The 21,785-nt window shown below is 42.3% G+C and overlaps 2 protein-coding genes across 2 annotated transcripts; one reads left to right on the forward strand and one right to left on the reverse strand.

The window, feature by feature from the left end:
- Positions 1–2,934: 2,934 nt before the first annotated feature.
- Positions 2,935–9,794, reverse strand: rps19bp1 (ribosomal protein S19 binding protein 1). The gene is made up of 4 exons (XM_061914229.1): positions 9,596–9,794; positions 5,089–5,265; positions 4,907–5,004; positions 2,935–3,250 (listed from the first exon to the last, which is right to left on the reverse strand). Exons 1-4 carry the CDS (start codon positions 9,648–9,650, stop codon positions 3,110–3,112), a joined length of 471 nt encoding a protein of 156 aa, XP_061770213.1. The 5' UTR covers positions 9,651–9,794; the 3' UTR covers positions 2,935–3,109.
- Positions 9,795–16,434: 6,640 nt separating this feature from the next.
- LOC133561065 (3-mercaptopyruvate sulfurtransferase-like) lies at positions 16,435–21,476 on the forward strand. The gene is made up of 2 exons (XM_061914241.1): positions 16,435–17,011; positions 21,042–21,476. Exons 1-2 carry the CDS (start codon positions 16,435–16,437, stop codon positions 21,353–21,355), a joined length of 891 nt encoding a protein of 296 aa, XP_061770225.1. The 3' UTR covers positions 21,356–21,476.
- The last annotated feature ends 309 nt before the right edge of the window (positions 21,477–21,785 follow it).

A 21,785-nucleotide genomic window follows, 5' to 3' on the forward strand; every position in this document is an offset into this window, starting at 1 on the left:
CGCGGTTCGTTACGCCACAGTGCGGGTGAGCGGGGCTCGTTTGTTTTGCTTAGCTACTCAACTGACACGCCCAGTCGGACAGTACAGGTGATCAAAACAAGCGTTTCTGCGTTTTGATTGGTTGAGACCTAGTGACAGACTATACATGAAGCGTGTGTACATTGAATATAGGTCAAACACGACATGTCAATATTGTTATAGTGGCGTAGAATCCAGTGGTGTCCAAAGTGCGGCCCGGGGGCCATTTGCGGCCACCAGCTAATCGTTTACTGGCCCGCCACATATTTTGCAAAAATTGCAAAATTCATAGACTTAGACTTCCTTTTTATTTATTGTCATTCAAATTTGAACTTTACAGTAAAAAATAAGAACGAAATTTCGTTGCATTAGCTCTTGGTAGTCCAGGATTTAAAAAAAAAAAGCAATAAGGTGCAGATATAAATAAATAGATTACTGTACAGATAAATACATTGCACTTTTGCATATGCATCCAGGTTTATGGATGTCAATTAATCAATCAATGTTTACTTATATAGCTCTAAATCACTACTGTCTCAAAGGGCTGCACAAACCACAACACAAACCACTATGACATCCTCGGTAGGTCCACATAAGGGCAAGGAAAACTCACACCCAGTGGGACGTCGGTGACAATGATGACTATGAGAACCTTGGAGAGGAGGAAAGCAATGGATGTCGAGCGGGTCTAACATGATACTGTGAAAGTTCAATCCATAATGGATCCAACAACGCCGCGAGAATCCAGTCCAAAGCGGATCAAACACAGCAGCGAGAGTCCCGTTCACAGCGGAGCCAGCAGGAAACCATCCCAAGCGGAGGCGGATCAGCAGCGCAGAGATGTCCCCAAGCCGATACACAGGCAAGCAGTACATGGCCACCGGATCGGACCGGACCCCCTCCACAAGGGAGAGTGGGACATAGAAGAAAAAGAAAAGAAACGGCAGATCAACTGGTCTAAGAAGGGAGTCTATTTAAAGACTAGAGTGTCCAAATGAGTTTTAAGGTGAGACTTAAATGCTTCTACTGAGGTGGCATTCCAGAGTACTGGAGCCCGAACGGAAAACGCTCAATAGCCCGCAGACTTTTTTGGGGCTTTGGGAATCACTAATAAGCCGGAGTCCTTTGAACGCAGATTTCTTGCCGGGACATATGGTACAATACAATCGGCAAGATAGGATGGAGCTAGACCGTGTAGTATTTTATACGTAAGTAGTAAAACCTTAAAGTCACATCTTAAGTGCACAGGAAGCCAGTGCAGGTGAGCCAGTACAGGCGTAATGTGATCAAACTTTCTTGTTCTTGTCAAAAGTCCAGCAGCCACATTTTGTACCAACTGTAATCTTTTAATGCTAGACATGGGGAGACCCGAAAATAATACGTTGTATGTATGTTATATTGTCTTTTTATTCCAGCGAGTCAATCCATTTTTGGGGGGAGTTGAGGGGATCATTTAAGTATGATGAGTTCAAAAATCTTACGGCCTGAGGGAAGAAGCTGTTACAGAACCTGGAGGTTCTGCACGGAGGCTGCGGAACCTCTTCCTAGAGTCCAGCAGTGAAAACAGTCCTTGGTGCGGGTGGGAGGAGTCTTTGCAGATTTTCTGAGCCCTGGTCAGGCAGCGGCTTTTTGCGATCTCCTGAACAGGAGGAAGAGGAGTCCTGATAATATTTTCCGCCGTCCTCACCACTCTCTGAAGACTTCCAGTCTGAGGCATTGCAGGCTCCAGTCCAGACAGAGATGCTGCAAAAATAAAAAATTCAAAAAAAAGTGGAATGACGTAAAATCTAATGAGAAAAAGTGGCAATGTTGACACAAAGCTGCCATGTAGGCAGTTTTTTTCCTTTTGTCTTTATTTTTTTTTTTCATTGCTCCCCCCAAAAAAAAAGGACAAAAAAATCTATGTTATAATGAATTATTACTCAAAAACGATCACTTTAAAAAGTTTTATGTGGAAACAATATTGCATATGTTGTGTGGTTGCTATATAAAAACATGAAAGTTTTGACAAAAGAGCATAAAACAAACAAAATAATAGTTCAAACTTAAAATCGACAGATATATCGGAAGTTGATCTTGAAATTTAAGTGTTAAAAGTTAAAAAAAAAAAAAACTAATAAAAATGCATCACTTTATGAGTGGGGAACCTTTCGGATCTGAAATATATTTAGTAGGATTTTATTTAACTTTTCACTGTGATTACTCAAAAATATTAAATAATTAAAATCAATGGTGTCCTGCATTATGGATCTTTGAGGGCTTTCATTGCTAAATGAAGGAACTTACTCCCCCGAAGGAAACACTAAAGTACTATCTATCTATCTAAATACTGCATATTTCAGTTTTACTATAAAAAAACAAAGTTGTCTTTGACAGAAAAGGCATAAAACCTGATTTGTTTACTTTATATTAACCTCAACTTGATATAGATTTACTGTAAGCATTAAATAAAACATAATAATTTGACTTATTTTTAACATTTTAGTGACTGAGACCCTCTATGCTGCCCAGGAGCCCTAAGGATTAAAAGAAAAAATCCATATATTTTGTTATGGTTTGAAAATGAAAACTATCAAAATGTCTCCCGCATGCGTAAATTTTTCCGTGTGCGGCCCTCTGTGGAAAAAGTTTGGACACCCCTGGCGTAGATACTACAAGGCGATACGTTGGTCCATTATTTGAACTGCTTTTCAAAAACTAATTGAGAAAACATAACACGTTTTGGAGTACATCAATAAGGACTGTGTATTCAATTTACTTCAACTTCACAACAATTTGGTTTCTTGTTGTTGGTGACAGGTGGAGCACACTGCCCCCTGGTGGTCAACTTGAGTTAATACACAAACAAAGCGGTTTATTCCCTCCCAGTCCTTCAAACTAAATTGGCAGCACAATAAATACAGTAAGTCTATCGAGTTGTGAGGTCACACATTTAATATAAATACACATGTAAGAAATTCATTAACTTTGAATGGCATCAAAACTCACAGGCAAGAGTATTTATTTAATGGAATTTGAGAATAAGTCAACACTGGACATTGTTACTTGAGTGAGTCCATTCTTCCGTCCAGTCGATCAGCGTGACGTCTCCTCAGAGTTTATAGTTTGCGCCAAAATATTCCCTCTGGAAGTTCTCGAACTCCTCCTCCGTGAACACCGGCGTGTCTTCGGGCTTCTGAGGATCCTCGTGGAGAGGATTGCAGGACTGCCGTCCTGTGTTGTAGTTCTGGATCTGAGTGGGGGCACAGAGGAAATGGGTCATATTTATGGGCGCACCAAAAAAAAAAATCCATTCAGATCGCGATTCTTATTCATTCCGATTCAAAACTAAATCATAATTTTAAAAAATCAGTAAAAAACGTATTTTTTAGTTGAATACAATTTTAAAAAGCCTGTTTTCAGGCCATCTCCATGCAACCAAAAGGAGCTTTACTAACCTGTTACCTGTTTTGAAAAAGCTTCATTATAATTCTTAACTTGGTGGAGGCGGTGAGTCCCCTTAGGGGCGATGGACGGCTGAGTGGCGCTTATCCGACATCTGTAACTTCCACTCCCTCTACTCAGTTGCAGGTTTTGTTGGTTCTATGTAACTTGTTTGTACGCTATGAGTTTTTTTTTATTTGGCCTCAGTCTGGAGTCCAGCCTTTGACTGAATATTTTTTACTCCCCCCGACCCCCCAAACGTTTACCTGTTTCTTAACTTTTTTTGTAAGGGGTGCCGGTAGTTGGCCGACCTATCAGCGATCCTTTTTCTGTCCCCCTGTCCCTTGAATGGGATTGTGCTGAAAATCTCATTCTCCCCTCGGGGATTAATAAAGTACTTTTGATAAACCAAATAATACATAGCTAGAATTGAGTTCAATCGATAATCGATTCTTAATCGTCACCGCAGGAATTGGATCGAAAAATTTGCACTCCTAGTCATATCCACTTTTTCTACTGAAAAAGAGCTTCACATTACCAATGTGATTAAAAATGGACTTTTAAAGAATATCCCGGTCATTCATGTTAGGTTGCAAATAAATCATAATATGGCATAAAATGTACCGCATACATTTATTTTGGTGCGTTCAGGTACCCTTGATTAATGCCGGGATTGGATATATTCCCAATTTGTCCCACCCATTTAAATTAAACAACATTAAAACATTAAACAACATTAAAACATTTTCAGATTTAGTTTCTGTCAATGTTTTTGTCTTGTTTTTATTCGTTGGGTAAAATGTCAACTTGGATTTGTTTGATCAGTTATCATCTTAGGTTAGTCAGACGAAAATAGGTTGTCGACAATACCCAATCGAAAATCATTAGTCAACAATATGAAACCGTGTTGGAACTTAACACCCTAATCAATATGAATATCGATATTACCACTGTAGTATTGAGAAAACAAGGATACTATACTCAGTATCGTTATTGTGAATATTTGTATCGATCTGCCCACCTTTGTTTCCGTTTAAGAGGTCTGGCTTGTATTTTTGGGCTGTGCAAGGACCGGCCTCAAAGACAGCGACAGGTGAGTGGATGGCCCAGGTGGGCCTTGTTATCTAATCACCTGTCGCCTTTATTAGCAGCAGGCGGACCAAGACACTGGGTTGGAGTTGGAGGTGATGATGAGCGGACGCAGGAGGAAAATACATTTTGCTGGAAAGCAGAAGCCTATTGATATTTATGAAAATAAAACGTTATTATACCCTGAATTTCGGGCTCTCCTGGCAGTGTGTGGTGGTCCGAAGAACCAATTAGAGGGTAATCTCTACAGCTACTTTCCTTTTAGGATGCGTTAGTTGGCTTGTCTCCGTCAAATTAGCAGACACAGCAAGAATGTGTCATTCGACCAAATTTGTGTCGCTTTACTTCGCCCTTAGTGGATCTTTGATTGTCTCACCTTCAACGTGTCTGACATTTTGGCCTTAAATCCGTCTCTCATCAGAAATTTGAGGTTCTGCTTCATCAGACTTTTCCGCTGTTTCTTTCGGAACACCTCTTCAGGCAGGGAAGAAGAGAGAGACGACAATAATTCAGTGCACAGGAGAGGGAAAAAGAAGAGTCATTCTTGCAGTGACTGACCCACAACACACTTGATCCTCTTGTCTTTGACCGTGGCTTTGCTCTTGCCGGGACCAAGGCGCCCCTGCAGCCGCTTGACCTGCCTGGTCACGCCCTGCCGCTTGGTGCTCACCAGCGCCCTCGCTGTGGCGGAGCTGGGCGTGGGCGGCTTCTTCTTCTTCTTCCCCCTCATGTCACCTAGCAGGAGGCCCAGTAGAGACGTGAGACAACATCATGCTAAAAGTATTTAGTAGTTTTAACTAGAGATCGACCTACTATCGGCGTCGATAGTTGACATTTGTTTTTTTTACAAGTACAACAGAACTACCGTATTTATCGGACTATAAGGCGCACTTAACTTTTTTCCCCTCAAAACTCGACAGTGTGCCTAATGTATGGAATTCTGTTTTTGCTTACCGACCTCAAAGCTATTTTATTTGGTACATGGTGAAATGATAATTGTGACGAGTAGAAGGCAGTCATCAGAGGTGGGTAGTAATGCGTTACATTTACTCCGTTACATCTACTTGAGTAACTTTTGGGATAAATTGTACTTCTAAGAGTAGTTTTAATGCAACACACTTTTACTTTTACTTGAGTATATTTATAGAGAAGAAACGCTACTTTTACTCCGCTCCATTCAGCTCGCTACTGATTTTTATCCATCTGTTAATGCACGCTCTGTTTATTTTGGTTTGTCAGACAGACCTTCAAAGTCGGATTTATCACATGCCTGCGTTTCACCAATCAAATGCAGTCAATGGTGACGTTTGACTCCTTTCACCGATCAAATGCAGTCAATGGTGACGTTTGACTCCGTTTCACCAATCGAATGCAGTCAATGGTGACGTTTGACTCCGTTTCACCAATCAAATGCAGTCAATGGTGACGTTTGACTCCGTTTCACCAATCAAATGCAGTCACCGGTGACGTTTGACTCCGTTTCACCAATCAAACAGAGCCAGGCGGTCACATGATTAACTGCACACTTTTATTTTTTTTATAAACCTTTATTTATAAATTTCAACACCAAAGACATGCACCTGGGGATAGGTTGATTGGCAACACTAAATTGGCCCTTGTGTCTAAATGTGAGTGTGAATGTTGTCTGTTTATCTGTGTTGGCCCTGTGATGAGGTGGCGGCTTGTCCAGGGTGTACCCCACCTTCCGCCCGATTGTAGCTGAGATAGGCGCCAGTGCCCCCTGCAACCCCAAAAGGGAATAAGCGGTAGAAAATGGATGGATGGACAAACAGTTGAAAATAATAATCAAAATAAGTACAAAAACAGAACAAAACAGTATAAAAACCGTACAAAACAGTAAAGTAACTACAATAGAATGCAAAATATATATATATATATAGGGACGGCGTGGCGCAGTGGAAGAGTGGCCGTGCGCAACCCGAGGGTCACTGGTTCAAATCCCACCTAGAACCAACCTCGTCACGTCCGTTGTGTCCTGAGCAAGACACTTCACCCTTGCTCCTGATGGGTGCTGGTTGGCGCCTTGCATGGCAGCTCCCTCCATCAGTGTGTGAATGTGTGTGTGAATGGGTAAATGTGGAAGTAGTGTCAAAGCGCTTTGAGTACCTTGAAGGTAGAAAAGCGCTACACAAGTACAACCCATTTATCATTTATATATATAAAATAAACAAAGTGCAAAGCCATAGGCTCACTCAATCTCAGTAAATAACTTAAATTTGGAACACAGCATCAATGTTTTCACAGCTTTTTGCTTGTTAGAGGGAGAGTGTTTTAATGTAGAGTTCTAAATATTTTTTAAAGGCACAAAAAACAGGTCGGGTATTGAGTAACTTACAGTTATGAATATAAAACTTAGCCAATAGTATCATGAGCTTGCAAAGGTAAAATTCATTTAAAAAATTTTTTTCAATACAGTGTAAAACCAAATATATGTTATTTAATATATATTAATGTTTTAGTTGCTTAAGAGATATTCCTGACTCTGAATTTGTTCATTGCTGTTTTTATGTTTTTGTGCATTACTTGTTGCCGTCATCATTAAACAAACAGGTTACTCATCGGTTACTCAGTACTTGAGTAGTTTTTTCACAACATACTTTTTACTTTTACTGAAGTAAATATTTGGGTGACTACTCCTTACTTTTACTTGAGTACAATTTCTGGCTACTCTACCCACCTCTGGCAGTCATACATAAGAGATACGTGTAGACTGCAGCATGACTCAAGTAAACAACACCAACATTTTATATGTTCCATTGAAAATATAGAACATTACACATGGCGCTCAAAAATCCATCAAAATGTTTTAGTACAACTTTGGTAAGATATGAAGCCGCACCGCTTGATGGATTGTACTGTGCTTCATCATACGAGTAAAACCAACTTTTCTTACCTTCTGGTACCTGCTGATCTGAATTTGGGATCTGCATAAATCCTGAAAAATTGCGCGTCCGCCTTTGTAGTCCCTAGTCGATGAGCTTCTTCTTTTTCTCTATATTATTCTTATTAGACTTAGACAAACTTTAATAATGATCCACAAGGGAAATTGTTCCACATAGTAGCTCAGTTACAAATGATGGAAAGGACAATGCAGGTATAAAATAGACTAAAAGCAATATAAAATATAACATATATATGGAGATGATTAGTTGGATAGTGCACTTTAAAGTTACGGTACCAATGATAGTCACACACACACTAGATGTAGTCAAATTAAACTCTGCATTTGACCCATCCCCTTGTTCACCCCCCTGGGCGGGGAGCAGTGAGCAGCAGCGGTGGCTGCGCTCTGGAATTTTGTACTTTGATATAACTTTTTATATTGGAATTTATTTTAGTGATGATATTTTATTTTTTGGTAATACATTAAGTAAACAAACCACAAATCTGATGAGCAACTTGCAAAAGACTTTTTATGCCTTAAAAGAAACTATCCTAAAACTAGAGATGTCCGATAATATCGGACTGCCGATATTATCGGACGATAAATGCTTTAAAATGTAATATCGGAAATTATCGGTATCAGTTTCAAAAAGTAAAATGTATGACTTTTTAAAACGCCACTGTACGGAGTGGTACACGGACGTAGGGAGAAGTACAGAACGCCAATAAACCGTAAAAGCACTGCCTTTGCATGCCGGCCCAATCACATAATATCTATGGCTTTTCACACACACAAGTGAATGCACAGCATACTTGGTCAACCGCCATACATGTCACACTGAGGGTGGCCGTGTAAACAACTTTAACACTGTTACAAATATGCGCCACACTGAACCCACACCAAACAAGAATGACAAACACATTTTGCTGCACTAACTCTTCTGGGACGCTACAATATACACCCCTCCCAACCTCAACTTCCTCATGCGCTCCCACGGAGAGCATGTCCCAAATTCCAAGCTGCTGTTTTGAGGCATGTTAAGAAAATAATGCACTTTGTGACTTCAATAATAAATATGGCAGTGCCATGTTGGCATTTTTTCCCATAACTTGAGATGATTTAGCACCTCCAAGTCCGAGTCCATGGTTCTCGCACGGAAAAGGGTGCAGTGCCATCTCAGTGTTGGGGGGGAGACCCTGCCCCAAATGGAGGAGTTCAAGTACCTCGGAGTCTTGTTCACGAGTGAGGGAAGAGTGGATCGTGAAATTGACAGGCGGATCGGTGCGGCGTCTTCACTAATGCGGATGCTGTATCGATTCCGTTGTGGTGAAGAAGGAGCTGAGCCGGAAGGCAAAGATCTCTATTTACCGGTCGATCTACGTTCCCATCCTCACCTATGGTCATGAGCTTTGGGTTATGACCGAAAGGACGAGATCACGGGTACAAGCGGCCGAAATGAGTTTCCTCCGCCGGGTGGCGGGGCTCTCCCTTAGCGATAGGGTGAGAAGATCAAAGTAAACCCGCTGCTCCTCCACATGGACAGGAAGTAGATGAGGTGGTTCGGGCATCTGGTCAGGATGCCACTCGAACGCCTCCCTAGGGAGGTGTTTCGGGCACGTCCGACCGGTAGGAGGCCACGGGGAAGACCCAGGACACTTTGGGAAGACTATGTCTCCCGGCTGGCCTGGGAACGCCTCGGGATTCCCCGGAAAGAGCTGGACGAAAGGTCTGGGGAGAGGCTTAGGCTGCTGCCCCCGCGACCCGGCCTCGGATAAGTGGAAGAAGATGGAGTTGATTTATCTTGGAATACCTTGTTACATTGTTTAATGCATCCGGCTGGGCATCACAACAAAATTAGGCATAATAATGTTTTAATTTTCACAACTGTATATATCGGTATCGGTTGATATCGGAATCAGTAATTATGAGTTGGAATATATCGGGATATCGGTTTAAAAAAAAGCCATTGTCGGACATCTCTACATAAAACCATTAAAAGTATACATATAGAACTATAAAATGACACTTATATTTCATTTAAAATAATGCAAATACAATATAAGAGGGACACTTGGCAGGTATTATTATACATATTTCAAATCAAATATGTAGCTCACGTTAGCTAGTTAGCAAGCTAGCAGGCAAAAAGTCTAAACTTACTTTTGATGTCATTGCTCAGCAGCTCCAGTCCTCTCCTGACCATCGACGCCGACATGATTCGGAACGTCTAGCGTTTAAATGGACAACCTAAACACCGTTAGAGTAAAAAAAAAAAGAACGATTTTACTTGTCAACATGTGAGCTTTCGGAACAACATCCGGTGAGGTGTACCATCCGTGTACAAACGCTAAATGGGTCCGGGTGGAACAAAACACACTACTTCCGTGACACCGGAAGAAGATTTTTCAATGAATAAAACACAGCTTTATAGATTATATACCTAGTTGACCAAAATGTGTCTAAAAATAAACATAATATATAATCAACGGAATATTAGATGTAATATAAGAGAAGCATGTTTTAGATTTTATATATTTTGAACCTTGTTCTTGTTGTGATGGGGTAGGTTTATATAAGCGTTGCTTCAACCTACACCCTTTCGGCTCAATCATTGCTCAAATGAGTGTTTTTTTCTTTTCTTTTTTTGTTGTTGTTCTTTGTTTTATGTGAAGATTGCCGAAATAAATAAATAAATAAAAAATTGAGAATAAACAATACTTAAGTGGACAAAGGTTATGATATGAAATATAACAAATTTCTGTCTTGGTTATCTTTATTATCACAATTTTGTTAAATGTGCACAAAAACACCATTGCTAGTCTTAATAAAATATTTAAATAGTTTTTATGATAACTAAAATAAATGCACAAGCTGAGATAACAGTAAATATTGTCGCTGCGGGCTACATGGTGTGAGCCAATGACTTTGGCTGGGGGGCGGGACTTCCGGGGTGAGATAAGGAAGTGACCTTTTTTGATTGAAACTTTTATTAGTAGATTGCACAGTACAGTACATATTCCGTACAATTTACCACTAAATGGTAACACCCGAATACATTTTTGAACTTGTTAAGTTGTATGAGCTTACATTCCTATAATTGACATAACTTCCATATCTCTCCCCGAAAGTCCCGCCCCCCCAGCCAAAGTCATTGGCTTATACCAGGGGTGTCCAAACTTTTTCCACTTAGGGCCGCAGACTGAAAAATCAAAGCAAGAGGGGGCCATTTTTTATTTTTATTTTATTTTAAAAACCAATTCCATATATGTATAACCAATATACATTTAGGCCTCCACTCAAGCTTGATCCCCGGGACCCCAAAGTGTCTTGGTCAAAAAAATATTAAAAATGTGTCATTATTCAGTATTTTGTTTTATTATTATTCAAGTTTTAAATCTCCAGATCAATAATAGGTCCATCTGTCAATATAATGATTTTAAAGATTTAAGTTGTATGCTCTTTTTGTGAAAGAAAAACCGTTTTTTTGATGGAAAAAAACACAAAATATGCAATATTATCACCCAATATTTTTTTAAGTGTAATATTTGAGATTATATACTAACTGGAGCCTTAAAAAAGTCAATAACCAATAACACCATTGATTTTAATTCATTATTATTTTTTGAGCAATGACACTTAAAAACAAATCACACTAAAATAATTGGGGATCCAAAAGTGTCCTACTCATTAAAGTGTTAAAAAATAAATTAACATTTTTTTACTGTTTACTTTTAACACAATAATCTCGAGATCTACTTCAGATCTATCCATCCATCATAAATTTTATTCTTTATGTTTTTTGTTTGTTCATTTTAGGCCCTTCTTTAAAAAACAGCTCAGTTTTTTTAAATGGCAAACACAAAATATGCAACATTTTCCCCCCAAAATATCTCAAAGTGGAAAATTTAACGTGACATAATTGGAGCCTTGAATAGGTCAATAATTCATAATGACATTGATTTTGATTCATTATTATTTTTTAAAGAAAGAAAGAGCCTGCATGGCAGCTTTGTGTTACTGGAGAAAAAATTGCAACATTTTCTTGTTACATTTCACCTGTTTGCTCCTTTATATCAGTGGTCCCCAACCACCGGGTACCGGGCCACAGAATAATTTTTTATTCATTTTTATATTAAAAAAAAAAAAAAAAAAATATATATATATATATATATATATATATATGTATTTTTTTAAAATTAAATCAACATAAAAAACACAATATACACTTACAATTAGTACACCAACCACAAAAACCTCCCTTTTTCATGACAAAAACGTCCCTTTCTCATGACAAAGACGAAAAAAAAAAAAAAGATCCCCCCCACCCCCCCGGGCCGCGGGACAAATTATTAAGCGTTGACCGGTCCGTGGATACAAAAAGGTTGGGGACCACTGCTTTATATCACTTTTTGCATTTTAAAAAGTTTTTCAATTGTATTTTAAAAATATTCACTTTTATATTAAAAAAAAAAATATATATATATATATACATATATATTTTTATTTTTATTAAATCAACATTAAAAAACACAATATAAACTTACAATTAGTACACCAACCACAAAAACCTCCCTTTTTCATGACAAAAACGTCCCTTTTTCATGACAAAGAAGAAAAAAAAACAAAAAAAAAAACAAGATCCCCCCTGGGCCGCGGGACAAATTATTAAGCGTTGACCGGTCCGCGGATACAAAAAGGTTGGGGACCACTGATTTATATCACTTTTTGCGTTTCAAAAAGTTTTTCAATTGTATTTTTAAAATGTGCCGTGGGGCCGTTAAAAAAATTACCTGGGGGCCGCAAATGGCCCCCGGGCCACACTTTGGACACCTCTGGCTTACACCCCGTAGCCAACCGCTACGTCATCGTTCTGGAAGCGGGGATTGAACCTGGAACCCTCAAGTTGCCGGCACGGCCACTCTACCAACCGAGCTATGCCGCCCCGACTTGAATGGTCTTAAAAGTGGGGGAAAAGTGCTTGAAGGCATGTGTTGTGGAAAAAAAACCAACACAATAGAAAGTACCACCAAAATAAGAGCGCTGGACAGGACCAAGCATCAAACAGAGAAGAACAACAGCAAAACCCAACATAAAAGCACGGACGGGTGTAACCAGCCGTGACATTTTAACTTTAAAACAAAAACGTCTCTTTCATTAATAAATAAATAAATATAAATGATATATATATATGAATGAGGTAGCTCTCCTCAACTTGGTCAATTGGTGGAAAGGTTGCAAAATTTGTGCTACAACTAATACGTGGGAAACACATTGTTCACTTATAGACTGAAGTGGTGGTGACAAAGCAGATGTCACTTTCAGCTGGTGTGTGTGTGTTCTTGTATTTCTACCCTTCTTGAGACATCAACACGGAAAAGTACCTTCCGTATGAGAACCGGTGAACAAGTAAAGACCAAAATCATGGTCCCAATAAGGAAAACCATTGCATCTAACAGAGAGCCAAATACTAGAGTCCGTGAACATTGCTCCAAAGTCAGGATTTTTTTTGTTGGTTTTAATGTGCACATTAACATTGATAAAACAAGACGGCAGCTAAAGAAGGACTTCCCCCATTCATCCCCCGGAAAAACCCGCCAGGTGAACAAGCTAATTTTACGACTTCCGGTGCTGACGTAAGACAACCCGCGTCCCATATGTGACCATAGGATGAACACTAAGACTAAGACTATAGTGGCCACTAACAATTAAAACTCACCTTAAAACTCATCTGTATACTCTAGCCTTTAAATAGACCTCCTTTTTAGACCAGTTGATCTGCCGCTTCTTTTCTTTCTCCTATGTCCCCCCCTCCCTTGTGGAGGGGGTCCGGTCCGATGACCATGGATGAAGTACTGGCTGTCCAGAGTCGAGACCCAGGATGGACCGCTCGCCTGTATCGGTTGGGGACATCTCTACGCTGCTGATCCGCCTCCGCTTGAGATGGTCTCTTGTGGACGGGACTCTCGCTGCTGTCTTGGATCCGCTTGAACTGAACTCTCGCGGCTGTGTTGGAGCCACTATGGATTGAACTTTCACAGTATCATGTTAGACCCGCTCGACATCCATTGCTTTCGGTCCCCTAGAGGGGGGCGGGGGGGGTTGCCCACATCCGAGGTCCTCTCCAAGGTTTCTCATAGTTAGCATTGTCACTGGCGTCCCACTGGATGTGAATTCTCCCTGCCCACTGGGTGTGAGTTTTCCTTGCCCTTTTGTGGGTTTTTCCGAGGATGTTGTAGTCGTAATGATTTGTGCAGTCCTTTGAGACATTTGTGATTTGGGGCTATATAAATAAACATTGATTGATTGATTGATTGATTGAGCTTCTACAGCTGGGTTGCCCAAAGTGCGGCACGGGGGTCATCTGTGGTCCGTGTCTCCTTTGTCATCGGCCTTAAGCACATTACAAAAAATAAAAAATACAGATCTTATTTGCACCCCTGGTGATGAAATCTATCAAAATTAGGGTGGTGTCAAAAAGGAGGGATTTTTCAAATTGACTGTGTGTCGGTTTTAAAAGTGCTCCCCCTCTGGTCAACATATGAAATAACAAGTGTGTGTATAAAAAATTGAAGTGCTCCCCCTCTGGCCAACATATGAAATAACAAGTGTGTGTAAGAAATTCAAATGCGCCCTCTTTGGTCAAAATTTATTTAAGAAAATAAAATAAATATGTTGTGGAGGGGGGCGTGGCCTTCGGACTTGCAGCGAAAAACGGGGTGTGCCAGGACCGGCTTTGAGATCAGCGACAGGTGCGTAGATGGCTCCCCCGCCCCCTGGGCCTGATTATCTAATCAACTGTCGCTCTGTTAAAAGGCAGCAGCCGAGGAGGAGAGAGGAGTCGGAGGTGGAGCTGTAGCGCGAACGAGACAGAGTCAGAGGAGGAGACACCTGCTGAATAGCCCAGACAAAAAAACTGTTGAAAAAAAAAAGTGTTCTAAAAGCTAAAAAGGAGCAGTAATGTCGGTGATTGGTGGTCCGAGGAACCCGGAGGGAAGAAACCTCCACATATGTATGTAGAGACATACTGTAATAACTTGAAGTAAATAATGAAGATTAACAACTAATTAACAAAAATATACGCATATATATCAGGGGTCGGCAACCTTTACCACTCAAAGAGCTATTTTGACCCGTTTCACAAAATAAAGAAAACAATGGGAGCCACAAAACTCTTGAAATTTATAATGAAATAACACTGCATACAGAGGGTTTTTTTTTGTTGCTTTGTGCTATGTAAAAAAATCAGGGGTCTCAGACATGCGGCCCGCAATTAAATATGAAAATGTAATGTTAGTGCGGCCCGCGAGTTTTATGAGTGTCCTTTAATGCAGTGATAAATAAATAAATAAATAAATGGGTTGTAGTTGTATAGCGCTTTTCTACCTTCAAGGTACTCAAAGCGCTTTGACACTACTTCCACATTTACCCATTCACACACACATTCACACACTGATGGAGGGAGCTGCCATGCAAGGCGCCAACCAGCACCCTGATGGGTGCTGGTTGGGTCAGGAGCAAGGGTGAAGTGTCTTGCTCAGGACACAACGGACGTGACTAGGTTGGTACTAGGTGGGATTTGAACCAGGGACACTCGGGTTGCGCACGGCCACTCTCCCACTGCGCCATGCCGTCCCTCCGCAAACTTTTTGTAGATGCGGACCAGTCAACGGTTGATAATTTGTCCCGCGGCCCGGCGGGGGGTTGGGGGGGGGTGGGGTTATTTTTATTTTTTTGTCAAGAAAAAGTAAGTTTTTTGGGGTTGGTGCACTAATTGTAAGTGTATCTTGTGTTTTTTTTATGTTGATTTAATAAAAAAAAAAAAATAATAATAAAAAATTAAAATAATTCTGCGGCCCGGTACCGCCCACCTCAACCGACGCACGGAGTGGGGTTGGTGGCAGCGGGGGTATATAATGTAGCCCCGGAAGAGTTAGGGTTGCATGGGATTCTGGGTATTTGTTCTGTTGTGTTTATGTTGTGTTACAGTGCGGTTGTTTTCTCGAAATGTCTTTGTCATTCTTGTTTGGTGTGGGTTCACAGTGTGGCGCATATAATTAAGAGTGTTAAAGTGTTTATATCACAACCCTCAGTGTAACAGTGGGGACAGCGTGGCGCAGTGGTAGAGTGGCCGTGCGCAACCCGAGCGTCTCTGGTTCAATTCCCACCTAGTACCAACCTTGTCACGTCCGTTGTGTCCTGAGCAAGACACTTCACCCTTGCTCCTGATGGGTGCTGGTTAGCGCCTTGCATGGCAGCTCCCTCCATCAGTGTGTGAATGTGTGTGTGAATGGGTAAATGTGGAAGTAGTGTCAAAGCGCTTTGAGTACCTTGAAGGTAGAAAAGCGCTATACAAGTACAACCCATTTATCATTTAACCTGTATGGCTGTAGACCAAGTATGCCTTGCAGTCCCTTAAATATAGTAAAATATCATCACACAACACGTTACCGGCCGGCATGCACATAGTGTTGTGGTTAGGGGAACAACGACATGTTTTAGAGAAAGTTATGGGTTTTGCCGTCACTGCCCGGCCTTAATGTTGCTGTACGGGTGAAAATCGGAGTATGCTTACCCCAGACAATTTTTGGGAAAGGTACTGAAATCAGAAACCCGCCCCGGGAAAATCGGGGGTTCGGCAAGCATGTGCTGAGCCACACCAGAGTAATCAAAGAGCCGCATGCGGCTCCGGAGCCGCGGGTTGCCGACCCCTGATATATATAATTAACTAAAATCTTACCTTTTTTATATTTGCATAGTATGTATATATATTATTAATGTTGTACATACACATCTTTATATATAAAGAAAGGGTGGTCCCAAAGAGGTAGGCATTTTCCAGAGGTCTCAAGAAGGTAACAATACAAGAGTGTGTGTGTGTGTGTGTGTGTGCGTGTGTGTGTGTGTGTGTGTGTGTGTGTGGTCAGCCTTCGTCCCACCCTCAGCGCAGACACTTGTAAGTGCGTGCAAGCGGCGGTTGTCTTATCTGACTGCAACCGGTCATGAGTGTTCAGGCTTTGGTCACCTCCAGGTGGCTTGTGGAGGCCGCCAAACTGCGCCACAAGAAACTTTGCATCCTGGACGCTTCCTGGTACTGGCCCAAGGCGAGGCGCAGCGCCAAGAGCGAGTTCCGCGGCGGTCACATCCCGGGCTCCACCTTTTTGGACCTGGACGAGTGCTGTGACAGAACCTCCCCTCTGGAGCACATGCTGCCCTCCGAGCGGGACTTCGCAGACTATGTGGGCCGCCTGGGCGTGGACGAGGACACTCACGTGGTGGTGTATGACGCCAGCGACTTCGGCGCCTTCTCCGCCCCGAGAGCCTGGTGGATGTTCCGGGTGTTCGGGCACAGCCGGGTGTCGGTGCTGGACGGGGGGCTCATCAACTGGCTGCGGGAGGGGCGGCCGGTGAGCGACCAACGGGTCAGACCTCAACCCGGCGAGTTCAAGGTCTCCCTGAACCGCAGTTGTGTCAAGACCTACCAGGACCTTGTGGATAACCTGGACTCCAAGGAGTTCCAGGTGGTGGACGCGAGGCCAACGGGCAGGTTCAGAGGATTGGAACCTGAACCTAGAGACAGTAAGTTTGGTTTACAAGTAAACTAGTGGCCTAGAGGTTAGAGTGTCCGCCTTGAGATCGTTAGGTTGTGAGTTCAAACTCCGGCCGAGTCATACCAAAGACTATGAAAATGGGACCCATTACCTCCAAAGAGTTCCAGGTGGTGGATGCGAGGCCAACGGTCAGGTTCAGAGGATTGGAACCTATACTGTATACCTAGAGACAGTAAGCCTAGTTTACAAGTAAACTAGTGGCCTAGTGGTTAGAGTGTCCGCCTTGAGATCGGTAGGTTGAGTTCAAACCCCGGCAGAGTCATACCAAAGACTATAAAAATGGGACCCATTAACTCCAAAGAGTTCCAGGTGGTGGACGCGAGGCCAACGGGCAGGTTCAGAGTATTGGAACTTGAACCTAGAGACAGTAAGTTTGGTTTACAAGTAAACTAGTGGCCTAATGGTTAGAGTGTCCACCTTGAGATCGGTAGGTTGTGAGTTCAAACCCCAGCAGAATCATACCAAAGACTATAAAAATGGGACCCATTAACTCCAAAGAGTTCCAGGTGGTAGACGCGAGGCCAACGGGCAGGTTCAGAGGATTGGAACCTGAACCTAGAGACAGTAAGTTTAGTTTACAAGTAAACTAGTGGCCTAGAGGTTAGAGTGTCCGCCTTGAGATCGGTAGGTTGTGAGTTCAAACCCCGGCAAAGTCATACCAAAGACTATAAAAATGGGATCCGATACCTCCGTGCTTGGCACTCACCAAAAATGATTCCCGGGCGCGACCACCACTGCTGCTCACTGCTTCCCTCAACTCCCAGGGGGTGAACAAGGGTCAAATGCAGAGGTTAATTTCACCACACCTAGTACTTTAACTTTACTTTAAGATCGACCCATTGTCGGCCAGGCAGATTACCGTATTTTCCGGACCATAGGGCGCACCGCATAATAAGGTGCATTAAAAGAGTCATGTTATCATAATTTTTTCTAAATGTAAAATACTTCCTTGTGGTCTACATAACATGTAATGGTGGTTCTTTGGTCAAAATGTTGCATAGATGATGTTTTACAGATAATCTTCAAGCCGCTTTCTGACAGTCGCCGTTTTGTGGGCGGCCTTATTTACGTGGCTCACCTTCGACAGGGTCTTCTCCCCGTCATCTTCGTTGTAGCGGTGTAGCGTGCAAGGACAATACTTGCCAACCCTCCCGATTTTCCCGGGAGACTCCCGAATTTCAGTGCCCCTCCCGAAAATCCCCCGGGGAAACCATTGTCTCGAATTTCTCCCGATTTCCAGCAGGAACAAAAATATTGGGCCCGTGCCTTTAGGCACTGCCTTTAGTGTCCTGTCTCACCTGAAAAGGAGACTATTATATATGTCACCGTTAGCCATAGGTTTACCTATAACCCATAAAGTAGGCAGGCACGGAGCTATTTCTCAGCCTATGTTTATTCCACCCGGCATGTTAATCCACTGACACGCAACATCCGGATTCCCATCATGCATTGCTTCAAAACCACGGCAAGTAGTGATGTCCGAAAACATAACAGAGACGAAGCAGAAGAACGAAGAGGAGACATGGCGACGACGAGTAAGAAGAAGAAGTACTGTACGCTTGCAAGTTCCAAAATGATTGGAAATATGCGTACCGCACGTTGTGTAAACAATGCACACCGAGGCACAACACACGGCATGCTAGCAGTGACCGGGCTACGATAGACTGACCATACCTCCTCTTTTCAACGGATATGTCCTCTTTTGCAGGGCTGTCCGGGTGGAGTTCTTTTAAATGCCTCAAATGTCATTTGAAGTTCGGGTTGCGTGTATTTTCAATGTACGTTCAGGGTTAAAAAGGGGTTGAAAACAAAACAAATTGTGCCCGCAACAGCATTCATGAGGGAGGGACAGAGACAGAGAGATTTTGAAAATTGGGTAAATAAATAACCCAAAAATTTATATTTTGTTGTTTTCTTACTGTACCGAAAATGAACTGAACCGTGACTTCTGAACCGAGGTACGTACCGAACCGAAAGGTTGGTGTATAGCAGGGGTCGGGAACCTTTTTGGCTGAGAGAGCCTTGAAAGCCAAATATTTTAAAATGTACTTCAGTGAGAGCCATATATTTTTTTTTTAACACTGAATACAACAAAATGCGTGCATTTTTAAGTAAGACCAACATTCTTAGAGTATAATGAGTCTCTTATTCTTTTTAATAACATTGTTATTCTGAAGCTAACCTATAATAAAGAAAATGCTTCTTACCATTGATACATTTTCTTGAACAGGTGCGGTAGAAACTGGATGGATGGATTAAAATGCATGAAGTGAAGTAAATTGTATTCATATAGCGCTTTTCTTTAGAGACTCACAGCGCTTTTACATAGTGAAACCCAATATCTGAGAACATTTTATATTTGGAACGTTATTTTCAACACTGTGATTAGTAATTATTCATTACTTATCGTGTTATCTGAGAGCCAGATGCAGTCATTAAAAGAGCCACATCTGGCTCTAGAGCCATAGGTTCCCTACCCCTGGTGTATAGTGTAGGGTCCCGGAAGAGTTAGTGCTGCAAGGTATTCTGGGTATTTGTTCTTTTGTGTTTATGTTGTGTTACAGTGCGAAATGTGCTTGTCATTCTTGTTTGGTGTGGCTTCACAGTGTGGCGCATATATTTGTAACAGTGTTAAAGTCGTTTATACGGCCACCCTCAGTGTGACCTGTATGGCTGTTGACCAAGTATGACTTGATTGACAGTCAATCCACTGCCTCGATCTCTCTGTCTATGCCCCTCCCTCACGAATGTTGTTGCGTGCGCACACCTTCACAATTTATTTGGTTTTAAACCCCTCTTAACCCTGTACGTACATTGAAAATACACACAACCCTGACATTTGAGGCATTTAAGAAACCCCGCCCTGACAGCCCCGCAAAAGAGGACATGTCCGGGGAAAAGAGGAGGTATGGTCAGTCTAGTCCAGGGGTGCCCATTACGTCGATCGCGAGCTACCAGTCGACCGCGGGGGGTGTGTCAGTCGATCTCCAGCCAGGCTTTTAAAAAAAATAGACCTAAAAATTAGTGATCATCAATCACTTAAATGACATTCACGGTACCGGAAGGTCTTGTGAGATGACGCTGGCTGCTGCAAGATCATTATTATGAAAATATGACCGAGAGGAAGGCGAGAAACACTTTTTATTTCAACAGACTCTCGCGCCGTATCTTCTCTCAAAACTCTAAAGGCCGACTGCACATTTCCTATCTTCACAATAAAAGCCCTGCTTCATGCTGCCTGCGCTAACTAAATACAGAGTCTCGGAAAACTGGCGTGCACAAGCGATCCCTCAGAAAGCTGGCGTGCACATCACTTGTGCACGCCAGCTTTCCGAGACTCTTATTTTGTTAGCGCAGGCAGCATGAAGCAGGGCTTTTATTGTGAAGATAGGAAATGTGCAGTCGGCCTTTAGAGTTTTGACGGAAGGGACGGCGCGAAAGTCTGTTGAAATAAAAAGTGTTTCTCGCCTTCCTCTCTGTCATTTTTTCATAATAATGAACTGGCAGCAGCCAGCGTCATCTCACAAGACCCTCGGGTGCCGTGAATGTCAATCAAGCAAGCTACGGAATTTGCCGCCAATGTTTTTCTTGTAAAGTGTATGGAAGCTGGATGAATTAGATGCCAAAAACCAACCACTTTCATGTGGTATTGTACAGAAAGGACAACTTTTTTTCTCCTCCATTTGAAAATGTGGGCGTTATCATCATTACTGTCTGATTCCAATCAATGCAAGTCATCAGAATCAGGTAATACACCAACTTATATTCTTGTCTTCGTGAAAGAAAGACATCTATATGTGTTACACATGCTTGTATTATCATTAAACACATTTAACTTGTTTACAAAAATGTCTCTTTCATAAATAAATAAATATAAATGATATATATAAATGAGGTAGATCCCCTCGAGTTGGTCAATTGAAAAGTAGCTCGCCTGCAGAAAAAGTGTGGGCACCCCTGGTGTAGTCTAATCTCCCTCTCTTGGTTCTTCCCCGCAGACACAGAACCGGGCCACATTCCCGGCTCCATCAGCATGCCTTTTCGCTCCTTCTTATCGCCGTCGGGCCACTTCCTACCCAAGGAGAGACTCCGGGCTCTGTTTTCCGGGGCCGGCGTCGACCTCGGCCGCCCCGTATGCGTGTCGTGCGGCTCGGCCGTGACCGCCTGCCACGTGGCGCTGGCGGCCCACTGCTGCGGTCACCCGGGCGTGGCGGTGTACGACGGCGGCTGGTCCGAGTGGTACGCGCGCGCCGTGCCTGAGAACGTGGTGTCGGAGGGTCGCGGGAAGCACCTGCGCTTGACCGGACTGTGACGAACAATAAAGGAGGTGGTTTTGATGGTGTTTACTTTGGAGGAACAAGACTGAAAGTCATGATTTGTTTCCCGAGTTTTGTATTAGTTCCTGTTCAGCGCTCTTATTTTTTGTTTCCACTTCCTGTTGGCCCCATTTCACCCTTGAAGACTATTTTCTAGCACTGGGGCTCTCACGTCTTTCCTGATTGACAATCAGGAGACGCAGCCGTCCCTGGTTGCTGTTTTTATTTATATTCTGTTCTTTTGATTATTTGCTTAATGAGTGTAAGGAAGGAAGACAATTTGAAAAGACGGTAAAATATGGTAAAAGAAGGTCAAAAGGTAAATATGATGTAAAAAAGGTAAATGGACGGTAATATAACAGTATTAAAGGTAAACGAATATGGGGGAAAAAGGTCAAATAAAAGTAGGAAGGAAGGTCAATGGAA

This window comes from Nerophis ophidion, linkage group LG01 (assembly GCF_033978795.1).
Source record: "Nerophis ophidion isolate RoL-2023_Sa linkage group LG01, RoL_Noph_v1.0, whole genome shotgun sequence".
Lineage (NCBI taxonomy): Eukaryota > Metazoa > Chordata > Actinopteri > Syngnathiformes > Syngnathidae > Nerophis > Nerophis ophidion.

Coding starts and splice junctions, on each gene's coding strand:
- rps19bp1 (XM_061914229.1), bottom strand. CDS start 9,650: ATGTCGGCGTCGATGGTCAGGAGAGGACTGGAGCTGCTGAGCAATGAC. Junction 5,266..9,595: donor GCTGAGCAATGACATCAAAA/GTAAGTTTAGAC, acceptor GCCTCCTGCTAG/GTGACATGAGGGGGAAGAAG. Junction 3,251..4,906: donor AAATGTCAGACACGTTGAAG/GTGAGACAATCA, acceptor GCCCCCACTCAG/ATCCAGAACTACAACACAGG.
- LOC133561065 (XM_061914241.1), top strand. CDS start 16,435: ATGAGTGTTCAGGCTTTGGTCACCTCCAGGTGGCTTGTGGAGGCCGCC. Junction 17,012..21,041: donor GGAACCTGAACCTAGAGACA/GTAAGTTTGGTT, acceptor TCTTCCCCGCAG/ACACAGAACCGGGCCACATT.